Here is a 14,662-nt window from a genome sequence, read left to right on the forward strand (position 1 = left end):
TTGATTGCTAATTTGGCTCCTGAACCACTGAGATCTGAGTATCACTGCTATAGAACCAGAACAGCATGATAACTACTTTGTAGCATGAGCTATTTAGCATTAGGTCACAGTGTAACGGAAATCTCTGATAAAATATCTGTAATTTAGTGCCCATTTTTATTTACTTATTTATTTGTATATTTATATATTTGTAATATATCTTAATGAATAACATTTAGAGGGAAGTAACTAAATCTGTTTCCATGTGATTTATTTTTCATAGCTTCCCACTTTGCTGAAGCTATTTCATAAGGCTGCAACTCATTTTAATTGAAAGAGTAATCACATATGCATATTTCCAAACCACACAACTCCAGAGTTGTTCAAAAGAAGGCTAAATTTAAAGTGCATATTAATTTTTTCTATCCATTTTTGGAATAAGTGGTAGGATGAAACCTGTGTCATTAACTGGATGTTAATTATGGATATTTTGAAAGATTCAATAATGTGCTATTTCAGGACACTCAGCATTAATATTCCCTTAAACACTAGTGTAAGACTTTATGTTCATCAGCACTTAGTTTTTGTTTTGTTTTGTTTTTTTAGCTAATTACAACAGCATCTACAAGCTCCAACAAAGATCAGCATCACATTGTGCCAGGTGCTGTGCACACATGCAGCATGAGACAGACTCTGCCTTTAAAAACTTACAGTCTAATAGACAAGACAGACAAAGGAAGTATTATTCCCATATGACAGCCTGGGAATTGAGGCACAGAGAGTTTAAGTGACTTGGCCATGATCACATAGGAAGTCTGTGACAGAGGTGAGAGTTGAACCCAGTCCAAAGTCCTGGGGCTTGGTCCTGGAAGGTACTGAGCATTCCGGCCCTCATCCAGCAAGGCACTTAAGTAAGGAACAATCAGTTACACACATACAAAATGGGAAATGACTGCCTAGGAAGGAATACTGCAGAAAGGGAACTGGGGGTCATAGTGGACCACAAGCTAAATATGAGTCAACAGTGTAACACTGTTGAGAAAAAAGCAAACATCATTCCTGGATGTATTAGCAGGAGTGTTGTAAGCAAGACACAAGAAGTACTTCTTCCACTTTACTCCATGCTGATTAGGCCTCAACTGGAGTATTGTGGCCAGTTCTGAGCACCACATTTCAGGAAAGATTTGGACAAATTGGAGAAAGTCCAGAGAAGAGCAACAAACATGATTAAAGGTCTAGAAAACATGACTTATGAGGGAAGATTGAAAAAACTGGGTTTGCTTAGTCTGGAAAAGAGAAGACTAAGAGGGGACATGATAACAGTTTTCAAGGTACATAAAAGGTTGTTACAAGGAGGAGGGAGAAGAATTGTTTTTCTTAACTTCTGAGGATAGGACAAGAAGCAATGGGCTTAAATTGCAGCAAGGGAGGTTTAGGTTGGCTATTAGGAAAAACTTCCTAACTTTCAGGGCCGTTAAGCCCTGGAATAAATTGCCTACGGAGATTGTGGAATCTCCATCATTGGAGATTTTTAAGAGCAGGTTACACAAACACCTGTCAGGAATGGTCTAGAATCTGGTTCCCAAACTGGGGGGTGTGCCCCCCTGGGGGGGCGTGAAGAAATTCCAAGGGAGGCGCGAGGCTGCCTGGCCCTTGAGCTCCCAGCCGGGGAGGCTAGCTCCTGTTCCCTCCCCTCCTGTCCCCCCTCCCCTGCAGGCACGCCGCCGCACAAGCAACGTGACTTGCGCCCGCCCACCTCCCAGGCTTTCCAATAAGCCAGTCCTGCTGCTCTGAGCAGCCTGGTAAGGGGGGGGGAAGCGGGGGGAAGGGGGTTGGATAAGGGGCAGGAGGTCCCGGGGGGCAGTAAGGGGAGAGGGAGCAGTTGGATGGGGCAGAGGATCTGGGAGTGGTGGTCAAGAGACAGGGACCGGGGGGGTTGGATAGGGAGCGGGGTCTCAGGGAGCGGTTAGGGACGGGGGGTCCTGGGAGGGGGTAGTCAGGGGACAGTCAGGGGACAAGGATCGGGGGGGTTGGATGATGGTAAAGGAGAGGTGCGGGGTGTGAGGGTTTCTCAAAAATTAAAAAGGGGGCATGATGCCGAAAAGTTTGGGAACCACTGGTCTAGATAATACTTAGTCCTGCCATGAGTGCAGGGGACTGGACTAGATGACCTCTCGAGGTCCCTTCCAGTCCGATAATTCTATGATACTATGTGCTCAACTTTAATCATGTGAATTGTCCCATTAAGTCATGCTTAAAGCAAAGCATATGCCTAAAGCTGTGCTTTATCAGACCAGTGTTTTCAAACACCTCACGGGATTGATCCCTGAACCGCAAGATGATATAGATGTTATTCTTCATGTACAGTCCTTTATATTGATGTTGTATTAAAATACATCAGCTGATGTAGTAAAGTATATTAGTGGGAATTACAGCTAGAGCTGTGGGAAACTCACTAGGTCTTTTTGTCATGGATTCTGTCAGACACTTGTTAGTTTTGATTTTCACACATTCATACCCATTGAGTTGCAGCCTGAGTTTTAATTTTGAACCAAATGCACATAGGAAAGCCAAAACTCAGAACAAAATCATCATTGCCTGTAGGTTTCTGAGGTTTTGAGACACCCAGATGTCTTACCCTGTGAACTTATCACAGAAGATTCATTACAAATCATAAACCCAGAGGTGAAAGTAGGCCAGTACAGGCCTGTCCGGCATACCGGTAAGAAGTGGCCACCGGTATCGGCCTGCGGCAGCGCTTTAACATCACTCCTCCTTCCTCCCTGCCCCCCATCTAGGGGCGCCGACGGGTAGGCACTCTACCGGCAGGGCCACTGACAGGGAGTGAGGGGGGCAAAAGGGGCAGCTGCCCCAGAGCCCAGTGATTTAAAAGGGCCTGGGGCTCCCAGCCACCTCTACCGTGGCAGCAGCCAGAGCCCCAGGCCCTTTAAATCGTCACCAGAGCCCCGTTCGGCACGGGCCGGGCAGCATGGAAGGGCTGGCTGGGGGAGTCTGACCCTCAGCCCCGCCCCTTTCACCCAAGGCCCCACCCCTTCCAGGGGCCCAGAGCCGGGCCCCTGTACTGGTAAGTAATTTATCTTACTTTCACCCCTGCATAAACCTCAGTCTAGAAAAAAAAATCAAGCCAATTCAGCAACAGCTGGAAATTTTACTAAATTTTGCCCAAAAGCTTGGGGGAATAATAGGATTGAAAAGGGGTTAGATGGAAGTCAACTCATTTCATTTCCATATTTGTTCTTGTAACTAGGCAAGTTACAGATGGCTTGTAGCTTCAAAGCCAACTTTTTCCATATCACTTAGTACAGTGCTGTATTCTTGGATTATGTGTTGCAGGAACAAATGTTAAACTACACAAAGTTATCAAATAAGATTTAACAATGTACGATATCTATGAAGACATTAACTACTGACTAATTTATGTCTGGTATTTGTGTGCCATCAAATCACTACGGTGATGATAATAAGCACCATCATCTTTCATTATGTCTGACACCCAGTATTTCCTAACAAACAACGCTGAATTCTCCTTACTTTATTCATGCAAGTGGCCTCACTGCATGACATGGGACTAATTGTGAGAGTGAGGCCAGCAAAATTTGGCCTATCAGCTCTAAGGGCCCAATCCTACAAGGTACTGAGCAACCTCAACTTCAGCTTAACTAGGAACTGACGATGCTCAGAACCCTATAGGAGGCTGTCAGCACCTTGTTGGATAGGGCCCTAAATAGTAGAGCAAAGGAAAAAAAATTCTTCTGCAGACTTCTCTCTAGGGGAAGAGGAATGGAGAGTTCTAGAAAGGGATGAAAGAGAGAAGAGCCCAGTGTGCTATAGAGCAAAAGGCATACAGACAGCCTTCCTTAAAGACATTTTTGGGACCTGAGCTTGCCGCCACTGAAGTGAAAGACAGAATTCCCATTGACTTCATTAGGAGCAGGATGGGCCCAGAAATACAGTCATTTAATCATCATTGCTCTCTGACACAAGCCAGTGCAATGTTTATAAGCCTATAAATACCTCTTATACTTTCGGCTCCTACAAAACAGTTTATTACCACTATACTATGCCATAGCCAGCCCAAGTGTGATTACTGTCACCCTGAAGAGTTGTAAAAGACTATGTTACCTGTCCTGTGTTTCAGATGTGGGTGAATTCAGTTATGTAATCTCTCCTTCTCCAGTTCTCAAGAATCATATGGCAAGGCCTACATGAGGAACATTTAGTTTTGTGAGTGCTTGGCCTGTAATTGGAGGCATATAAACAGAAAACAATATTTAAGGTCTCTAGAGGTCAGAACATTGCTTGCTGGATCATTTGGGCAAGTGCTTAGCCTCAAACAATCATTGGCGAATTAAATGTTTGGTGTTCTATTTTAAAGAACACTGGAGACACTTTGTAGATTTGGTTCTTATTGCTGTAGCTTTCATGAATAAAATGTTTATAATATTAATTAATTCTGCACGTCACATAGAAACAGCCATTTGATTTCCATTCAAATCTCAGTTAGGAGAGGACATGACTGCCACACAGTTCACTCAGTGCCAGCTTTCTGACTTCTTAAGGTTGGAGGCCCTGGAAGATTTGAGCGGGATACTGACATATTTCAAACAAAGTCAATCCTCCAGTTTATAGTACAGAATATGTTTAAAAAAGGAATGTTGCATCTTACTGTGTAGTGGCTCAGAGAAATTAATCAGTATTACACATGCTGCTATTCTGCCTTGAAATATAAGAATATCCATAAGAGGGAATTCTACAGCCTTCCTCCCATTTGTGTCTATGTAAAGGGGTTCACTCATCACAATTGCACCTCCTTAGCGATATCTGGGAATTAGCTTTCACTGTGTCTTGTAAGCCCTTCTGTCAGTTGCTCATATTGTGGCCCCTCTTTCTCTCTGTGACTCAGGGTACTCCCTCTTTGTGACTTGTCCCTCCAGCCGGTCACTACATAGTCCTTCCCTTTCAAGGTAACGAAGTCCCATCAGACAAGCTGTCCAGATGCCACCTCAGACAGTCTTCCATTTCACATTTCCAGGTCCTGTGCCATGTTCCCAGTGGCTGGTAGGGGAACCTAGGCCCTCCTTCTACACTGGGTTCCAGGGCAGGAATAGTATAACCAGCAGCCATGGTCTGTGCAGTCCCACTCCTTGCTGCTGTTTCCCTGGGCTTCTTCCAACCCAGCCTCTCTCAGGCTTTCTTCCTCGTAACTTCTCCGGGTAGACCTTTCTTCCAGGGCTAGGATCAAGGGCTTATTCTCCCCCCTGGGTGTCCTCTTCAGTCACTCTCTGGGTACAGAGAGGTGGTGAAGACTCCCCCCCTTTAGCCCTCTTCTGCTCTCATCTTCCTGGCTTTATGCTAACCAGACTGGTCCTGCCCAGCTGGGCTTCATGATCCATTAAGCCTGGCTCTCCTTCCAAGTGCAGCCAGGTACCATAACTGACCTCTCAGGCTCACATTAACCCTTTCAGAGCCTGTGGGGTACACACCCCATCACAGTCTCCCAGGACATCAGCATACCCAGCAGAGAGTGATTTTTAAACATGTCCAAAGGAAGCACAATGTAGTATCACATGACAGAGCATACAAATAGTAGCTTCTTAGAACTTTCTACTTAGGGGTCCCTTTGAATAGGTTTCCTTTGTATAGTATGCATAGATACATAGAGAAAGGACGGTGGTGTGTTAGGACACTACCAGGGACTCAGGAGACCTGGCGTCAATTCCCTGCACTGCCATAGACTTCTTACATGACCTTGGGCAATTCACTTTGTCTCTCTGCGCCTCAGTCCACCATCAGTAAAATGAGAATAATAATCCTTTCCTATCTCACAGGGGTGTTGAGAGGATACATAGACTGTAAGCTCTTTGGGGCAAGGACTGTCTTTTTGTCCTGTATTTGTACAACATCTAACTCAGTATGGTCCTGGTCACTGGGGATCCTAGGTGTACCACAATGCAAATAAAAAATAAAGATAAAAAAGATTGTGAGGCACTTAGATATTACAGTGAAGTGGGTCATATAAATACCTACTAGTTCAATAGTTATACATTGCTTATAATAGAATCATTATAAGTTAAGGAAATACACTCTAGTAGCCCAGTACCTCAGTAGTCCCTTCTCCTGGGGTTCTTTCCTAATAAAACACATTGGCATTGAAGAGCAATAACAATAAAACACTGAGTAGGGCAGGTGAGTTCCCAGCTTGCTCCTTTTGTAATGTCTTTTCTTTGAGTTTTCCTGCAAAGAGCCTCCAGGTTCTGATTTCTCTTGGTAAGTTCCCCTTTAACTTATTTCTGTCAACAAAGTAAGCAGAAATGACCCAGAAACATGGGGCAAATACTATTCCTTCTTCTCTCTATATCCTGCCCTTCTCCCCCTTTTCCCCTCAGAGAAGAGAACTGAAGCAGTTCTTCCGCATCTAGGGTCTGCATCTATCAGCTGAGGGAAAGGTGGGGTGCTATAAGCCCATGGAGAGAAATTAACTTTACTTTTCTTTATAAAACGGCACAGTAAGTCCTCTGACAATGTGTGTTAATTGTTAGAGTTTCCTGCTAAATGGTCCAAGAAACAAAGAGAATGTTAATATACATTTTGGTATAATCAAAGCACCAAGCTAGTTTGTCCTTTTCAAAGTATTCCTGTTTTGTTTTTCCCTATTACTGTTTTTTAGATATGGAGAAAAATTCTTCCAACATGATCCCTCTTGCTGAAAACTCTCCTAATAAAAAAGAGACTGTGTGTATTTTTGGAACAGGAGATTTTGGAAGATCTCTGGGGTATAAAATGCTCCAGTGTGGCTACTCAATAGTGTTCGGAAGCCGAAATGCACAGACTTCCAGTCTGATTCCCAAAGGCACAGAGGTGCTGAGCCATGGAGAAGCTGCGCAGAAGGCTGACATTATTATTGTAGCAATTCAGAGACAACATTACAACTTTCTCACAGAGTTAACTGAAGTTCTCCATGGAAAAGTATTGGTGGATGTAAGCAACAACCTCAAAATAAACCAATATCCTGAATCCAATGCTGAATACCTTGCTCAACTGGTGCCAGGCGCTAAGGTAGTGAAAGCATTTAACACCGTGTCAGCATGGGCCTTGCAGTCAGGCACGTTGGATGCAAGCAGACAGGTAAGATGAAAGAACAAGAGCTTCTTGTAAATTATATCATATGGCAATTTCTGAACAGTACAGCAAAATACATGTAAATAAGGAGAAAAGTATCAGACAAGGTTCAGATGCAACTTTCATTATGATCCCCTGTGTTCAGTCAAATAACTAAGCTAAAAAAAATCCTTTCATGCTCAAATATGATTGTTTGATCTTAGCCTAGAAATAAATCTCTATCCCCAACATTTAAAAAACATTGATTTTCCCTGCCTTTTGATCGTTAAGCACATGTCCCTCACCCCCAAACTGCAGGAAGATGTTAACAGAGATCAGAGAAGGGAACTGCTGTTATGTATCTACAGTGTTGGGAGGATTTTTAAATCATCTAAAAATGTTTGTAAGTTACAAAAGTAAGCAAGAGCAACTTCAAAAAGAGGGAGACCACCAGGATGAAATGAGGGTTGTAGGAAGCTGAAGATAGGAAAGACTAAGGAAAGGAATTGAGAAGAAAGAACCAAAGAATCAAGAGAAGAGGGAAAGAAGAGAGGAAGAAGCATAATGAGGGAACTTGGACAAAGCAGGAGGAGAACTGAGACAGAAAGGAATGTAGGGTGGAGAAGAAATATCAAGTTGTGTAAATCACACTTCCATTCTGGCTACTTTCAGGTAGTGTATAAGCGTGGAAGCAGATATGTCCCTTCCCACAGAGTTCAGAAGCAAGATTGGACTTATCCAGAGTTCAGAAGTGTTGTGGGGATGGGCAGGGAGCAAGAAGGGCATGGAGATTCTGATACTTAGGCAGCTTGGGATGGCTGGAGGAACTATGAAGTTTGTTAGCCGTCTTCATGGTTCTCTGACCCTTGGTCCACTGTGTGCTGGGCTAGGCCTGAGAAGCAGCTTATTGCAACTTGAGGGGTTACTTTAAGCTGCTCCAGGTGCAACTGTCCCCAAGGGACTGCTCTGGCAGCCAGGAACCATCAGAGTTCCCTTACGCCGTGTGCTGCCTCAACTGGTCACTTAAGCCATCATTAAACCTGCTTTGTGCTGCCAGGGCAGAGCCAAGGATCTGGTGCCTTGTACTCCTGTCCAGGCTGATCTCTGCACAGATATAGCTCCCTTCACGCTGCACTATGGTCAGAAGCTCCAAAAATCCCCATTATTGTGGGTCTGAATGAGAGCAGGTTGCCTTTTTTCTCTCCAGACTCCAAGATGAGTATCGTCTTTCCCAAAACACCCTCCTCCCCCCAACATCCTTCTGGCTGCCCTGTGCACATGATAATTGGCTGGTGAGGGTACGCTTTTCTATTACCCTGCATACCCATATGAGAGAGGCTCCCTCTACATTGTTCTCAGAATCCTTGAAGAGAAATATTTATTTTAATGACAGGTGATCTATATTCCTATTACCTCTATCCTGATTGCTCTGGGACCCTTGGGAATCACTGCTTTATATGTGTGGTGCAAAAATGGAAAATTGTGACCATTTATATAAAATCCCCGAGACCCCTTTACCAGTAAGATGCAATTGTGTTTACAAATTGCTTGACAGAGTTGTCTTCCAAAGCGTGTGCTAAAATCCAACAGTTCGAGCTAAATATCATTGTTAAGTGTATTATATTTTGCTATTTTCATATATATGATTGTTTCACTTTAAACCTCCCACCGCCCCAATGAAAAGGTTTTACTTCTGATTCTCAGTAGCGGAGCATGTTATTGTTTGACCCTTGCATCAAAGACTGGCAAGAAAGCCAATGATTTATAGAAAGTTTGGAAATACAATCAAATTTAAGGTCTTATTTTATACCCATACAGGTCAATAGTAAAGACTGTCCCAAAGATTTGTCAAAATAAAGCCCATTCTTTTTGTTCCAGGTGTTTGTCTGTGGAGATGACAACAAAGCCAAACAAATGGTGATGGATATTGTTCGGACTCTTGGTCTTACACCATTGGATCAAGGCTCTCTCTTGGCAGCCAAAGAGATAGAAAATTACCCACTGCAGCTCTTTCCAATGTGGAAGTTTCCCATCTACTTGGCTATTGGCCTAAGCGCATTTTTTTTCTTCTACAGTTTGATTCGTGATGTAATCTACCCCTACATATATGACAACAAAGACTTATCATTTTTTATTGCAATTAGCATTCCAAATCGGGTCTGCCCCATAGTGGCACTCATTCTTCTTGCTTTGGTTTACCTTCCCGGCATAATTGCTGCAATTCTCCAGTTACACAGAGGTACAAAATACAGTCGTTTCCCAGACTGGCTGGACAAATGGATGCTTTGTAGGAAACAGCTTGGATTAGTAGCCTTGGTTTTTGCTTTTCTACATGTTTTGTATACGCTTGTTATCCCTATTCGCTATTATGTAAGATGGAGATTAAATGGTTACGTCATATCTCAGGTAAGTTTCTGTTCATTGCTCCCCCCAACCCCACTTATGTATGTTACTGTTTTGTAGGTTGAGTTTCAGAATTTCATGTCAAAAGTCATATTTGTATTGATTTTATGCTATTGAATTTCTTTGTATGGTTGGTGTTTCCTCTAGGTATCTGTATTTCCAAAGATCACTGGTGCTGTGGTTAAATGGGGGACTTCTGATCTCAATCTTCCTTCTGGCTAGTGTAGTGGTTAACAACAGGTGCAGAAAAATATTAATTATAAATAATTTTGAGGTACATGTTCCATATTTCTGCATATCTCTTTGAGAGTGGCACATTTACTGACATGTAGAAAGCCAGGCCTTATTTTTAAAAATAACCACATTCCCGCAGTCATCAAAATGTATGTTCACGTTACAAAGCTTTATTAATGCTACACTAAGGCTGTATGCAGGAGCGGCGCCAGGGTTTTTGCCGCCCTAGGCGGGGGTCCTTCCGCGCTCCCAGTCTTCGGCGGCAATTCTGCGGTGGGGGGGTCCTTCCGTGCTCCCGGTCTTCGGGGCACTTCGGCGGCGGGTCCCGGAGCGAGTGAAGGACCCGCCGCAGAATTGCCGCCGAAGACCCGGAGCGCGGAAGGACCCCCCGCCGCAGAATTGCAGCCAAGGGCGGCAAAATGCTGCCCCCCAAATCCTGCCACCCAAATGGAAGCGCCGGCTGTGGCTGTATGCAACACTGTATCTGCTGCCTCCGAGTGGCACATGCTATGGAAGGACCTGCATGCTGGCAGTTCAGAACACCCCACTCTGTTCAGGAGACAAGCTGGTCTGCTGTTTCAGATTGTTTTAATCTATTTACAAAAACCTTTTCAGTTCACCTTAAAGGAAACCTCATGTTAAAGGGCATTTTTCTGTCCATTGGAGATGCAGCTACTGCACTATTAAAGTATATGTGATATTTTTCTTCAGATAAAGGACAACAGAACAGATCCATTTAACAACACTAACGGCTGGATTAGTGATTCTTACGTGGCTTTAGGCATCCTGGGATTTTTTCTGTTTGTCTTGCTGGGAATAACTTCCTTGCCCTCTGTCAGCAACAGCGTCAACTGGAGAGAATTTCGATTTGTACAGGTGAGAAATATACCTTCTTTCAACTAAAAAACTAAGTTCATGTCCTTTCTCTCTGCTATATTCCCTGCACTCTTCTGTCAACTTTCGTGTTTCCCTGGTAGCTTATGATGGTGGCACTGCGGTCACCACTTAAATAAAGTAAAAAAAAAACCCTGAACTTCCAAACAACAAATGAGAAGTTGCAATGACAAATTTGTTGCTTTCAGAAGATGGTTGTACAAAACAATGTGATCAGTTACATTGAGTAAACCCCTGAAATATTCAGCCACTGATTAAAAACCTATGTTCTTTCACTAATTATTTTGACTCATAAAGTATTTACTCCAGGTTGAAATTTCAGTTAGCATTAGTCTGGAAATTCACTGTGTTAAATAAATTGACAGTTATTGTCACTGTGAAGTGCCAACAATATTCAGACAACATACAAGCAACTATACCGCCACTTTTTGACGTTTCGTAAATGAAAAGTCAATATTAACAATCCATTTCCCCCGCTCAACACTGGAAAAATGTGGTGATTTTCTAAGTGATTGTCATAAAATGATGCACTCTGTCTGGCAGGAGGTAGGTTTTCTTTAGACTCTCCATATAAGCAACACAGCCGTCCCTCATCTTTGTGAGACCATAAGCATCTCTTAAAAGGAATTGTGCAAAACATGCCCCATCCCCCAGAACAAGAGATTGGCTGAAAATCAGAAGTATTAGCCAAAAATATGTTCATATGGTTGAGGATGAGAGAGTTAGCTCATATTTCATTGCCGCATTTACCTCATTTTCAAACACAGCAATTGGACATCATAGGTCCCGGGGTTTGAAAATCCAGACTTACATATTTGTAGTAGTACTGGTGCTATTGTACATCTGTAAAGGAATGCAGTGTGTGATTAAAAGGTACTGTTCCTTTAAGGGGACAGGCTGGATCCGAAAGCCTGAGAATAATCAAAGAGGCCCTGGCAGGGCTGAGTTTTATAAAAGGAACAGGAAGCACAGGGTGTCAGGTAGGCTGAAGTGAATGACAGTTGCTCTCATAGGCACTAGGAGAGAGACTTGGAACTGATTCAGAGACCTGGGGTGTGGAATTTGGGCAGCTTGAACCAGGGCCTGACGAGCTATTTGTTGTAATGGTTCCTGGGCTGAAGCCTTTTTAAAAGGGGACATGGTATTTTGTTTAAAAAAATGTTTGCTTCTTCTTGCCTGGGCTGTTAAACTGAAATCTACTGCTGCTCTGCTGGGGGCAATCAAGGTGGGGCACTCCAGCAGCGTCACGCTGGGCTGCAAGGGGGTGCTCATCGACTGCCTGCACCTTTACAGCATCCTAGTCAGATGAGAAGTTTATGCTCCATTTATGGAAGAGAATTTAAGGCTACAAAATGGTTTCAATATATAAATTGTAAAATGGTTAGTCCACTGAGGTGGTCAGCGATGGAGAACTTTTTTGAGCACAAAGTATCAACATTTTATTTTGTATAATGCCATCAAGTGCCAACCTTAGCTAGGCTGAAATTGCCCCTGCTCATGTGCACTTGTTCTTTCTGCCTCCTCTTCCTCCTCTTCAGCCCCTTTATGCCTCTACTCCATCTTTGACCCTTTCCCACTCTCTGTGTTTGAATTCTCTTGTAAGTCTGTCAATGGCACTCATCTGGCACTTGACCGCATTATCTGCCCCTACTGCTCACTCGTCCTGACATTGCTCGTCTCACCTACAAAGATGTGGGCCATCCACACTGCTAGTCCTACCTCACCAGATATCAGAGAGCCAGTGGGGCATGTCACAGCTTGTTTGGCTGCATTAGCAGCCATCCCTGCTGCTACAAATCCTGCCTCCCCACTCCATGTTGGACACCTATAGGGAGCCTGCCTTTCCTCTAGTGAGTCACCTGTTCTAAGGTCCAGCTCATGTGCAAGCAAAACTGGTAAACCCATGGCACATGATATCATGTGGGTATAAATAGTACAACCCTGGTGACAGTGCAACACTGATAACTGTTAGCACTTGGTTCAAGGGAAGCATTGCAGCCACTGGTTGGCTTCAATGCACCATTCTGGGGTACGGGGGATGGGGAGTCTACTGTCAAGAAAGCTTTGGTGTATTGAAGAAACCCAAATGATATGAAAACTCTTGTTGGACTATCACTATGGCCTCTAAAGAGCTAGGGCCTCAGGATTAATTTTCACCAATTTTCATGAAAATTACAACCAGATGGACGTAGGTGTGACCTGGCAAAAATGATCAGAATTGCCAAGCAAACATTTTGAGAAGTAAAAAGCTTTGGTTAAGAATATAAATCAATTTCACCTAAACAGTCTCAGTTCATTCCCAATTTTGGTTATATCCCAATAGTTTATATAGTTTATAAATAGCATTTATTGTAAAGTTAATTTTACAATCTTAACCGATGCTCTTTTTTTCTCTCCCAATAGTCCAAACTGGGATACGTGACACTGATTTTGTGCACTGCACATACACTGGTCTACGGTGGGAAGAGATTCTTGAACCCTTCAATGTATAGATGGTATCTTCCTGCAGCATATATGCTTTCTCTCATTGTTCCTTGCATTGTCCTGGTCATTAAATTTGTTCTGATATTCCCGTGTATAGACCGACCACTCACACAAATTCGACAGGGCTGGGAGAGGAACTCCAAAGGTTCAAAACAATCATACTACAATGATAGCAAGTCAGCAGTATAATCACGTAGTAAACACCCAATCTGTATATCATTGCAATGTCTCAAAAATTTAAACTTTTATATTAAAGTAATGTCCTTTCCCAGTTTTATATGCAGGAAAAGGCAAAAAGGAGGAAACTTTGCCAGGCCTGAGCAATTTATCGATAGAAAAAATGACCCAGGGCCAATCTTAAACACAAATAAAGCCAGAAGCCACTGGGAATGCTCTGTGACCCATGAGCTGGCTTCATCTCCCTCTCATTCATACTATAAACTCACCGCTAGTCTGCCCCTTCTCACTCTCCTGGCATCAAGACAGGGGGAAGAAACTCTGCCTGATTTCCCTCCTTTTATTAGTATGGAATCCCACTCTGGATAGGGCACCACCAATTGTTAGGCTGGCCCTGCCTGGACCATAGGCAAAGAGGAGCTCAGCTCTTTGATGGCTTTGCTTGCTCTCCATTAACCTCTGTTTCAGTAGAGGTCTATAGCTACATCCTATGTATACCTTAAAGATAACGGGCCAAGGTTTGTTTGGTTTGTGTACAGAAATTTTATTGTTGGGAGTGGTTGGGCCAGTGGTCCCACTGGACTACTGCAAACTCAGGCATCAGGCTGCTGGGAAGTGGGGAAGAAAGAGACTTTCCAAAAATCATTTGGTAAGGAAAGTGGTGTCAGGAAAAGACAGACCTTGGTTATGGTGGTTACAAATGTGTGCTTCTCCATCTAGTGCAAATGAAGACTGACCAGTGATGGAGATTGTGATTATGCTGCATTCTCATGTTAAATCAATTAGTCATTTTGCTTAATATGAATTTGTGGCCAAATTTGTTTAGTCTATGCTTGTAATGAGTTATAATCACTGATGTAATATGCTGTTTTATTGTGTTATAAGTTCAATAAAGATGAGGTCTTTTGCTTTCCAAAATCCTGGGGTTCAATATGACCAACTGTTCCTCAGCAGCAGTTATGCTGTGCATATTGCAGTGACAATGAAGCAAATCCTTAAAATAATTGATTTCCGAGAGTCATTTTGGGGATCCTGTAACGCAGAAGGACTGTAAGTGTTCTATAGATTTATGCTTAGCCACCAAGTCACCTGTGAGTGACCATGCTGCTGATAAACAGGGAGCAGATGGTGAATGATGACTTTGTGCTAGAATTGGGGTGACTAGAGAAACCACCAGACCTCTTTGCAGTGGGAGGGGAAAGAAAAGAATGAATAATAGGTTTTAACAGGAACAGACTTGCTCACCAACTCTTCCGTCTTCTCGCCACTGTTTCAGTGACAAGATAAACACATACAAATGGGTAATTGTAATCATGAAATGACTAATTGAAATTTCGAATGGGTACTATCAACCAGGCCAGAACAAACAAAC

General features: G+C 43.2%; 1 protein-coding gene across 1 annotated transcript in view; it reads left to right on the top strand.

Annotated features, from left to right (window-relative positions):
• STEAP4 (STEAP4 metalloreductase) overlaps positions 1-14,184 on the top strand; it is a 32,284-nt gene extending 18,100 nt beyond the window's left edge. Inside the window, exons 2-5 of the mRNA XM_024197537.1 lie at positions 6,668-7,125; positions 8,977-9,504; positions 10,447-10,611; positions 13,033-14,184. Of these exons, the coding sequence (XP_024053305.1) occupies positions 6,670-7,125; positions 8,977-9,504; positions 10,447-10,611; positions 13,033-13,302 (1,419 nt within the window). The 5' untranslated portion in view covers positions 6,668-6,669 and the 3' untranslated portion in view covers positions 13,303-14,184. The remainder of the gene's footprint in view (positions 1-6,667; positions 7,126-8,976; positions 9,505-10,446; positions 10,612-13,032) is intronic.
• Positions 14,185-14,662: the final 478 nt, after the last annotated feature.

This window comes from Terrapene carolina, unplaced genomic scaffold, assembly GCF_002925995.2.
Source record: "Terrapene carolina triunguis isolate 2854851 unplaced genomic scaffold, T_m_triunguis-2.0 Scaffold84, whole genome shotgun sequence".
Taxonomy (NCBI): domain Eukaryota; kingdom Metazoa; phylum Chordata; order Testudines; family Emydidae; genus Terrapene; species Terrapene triunguis.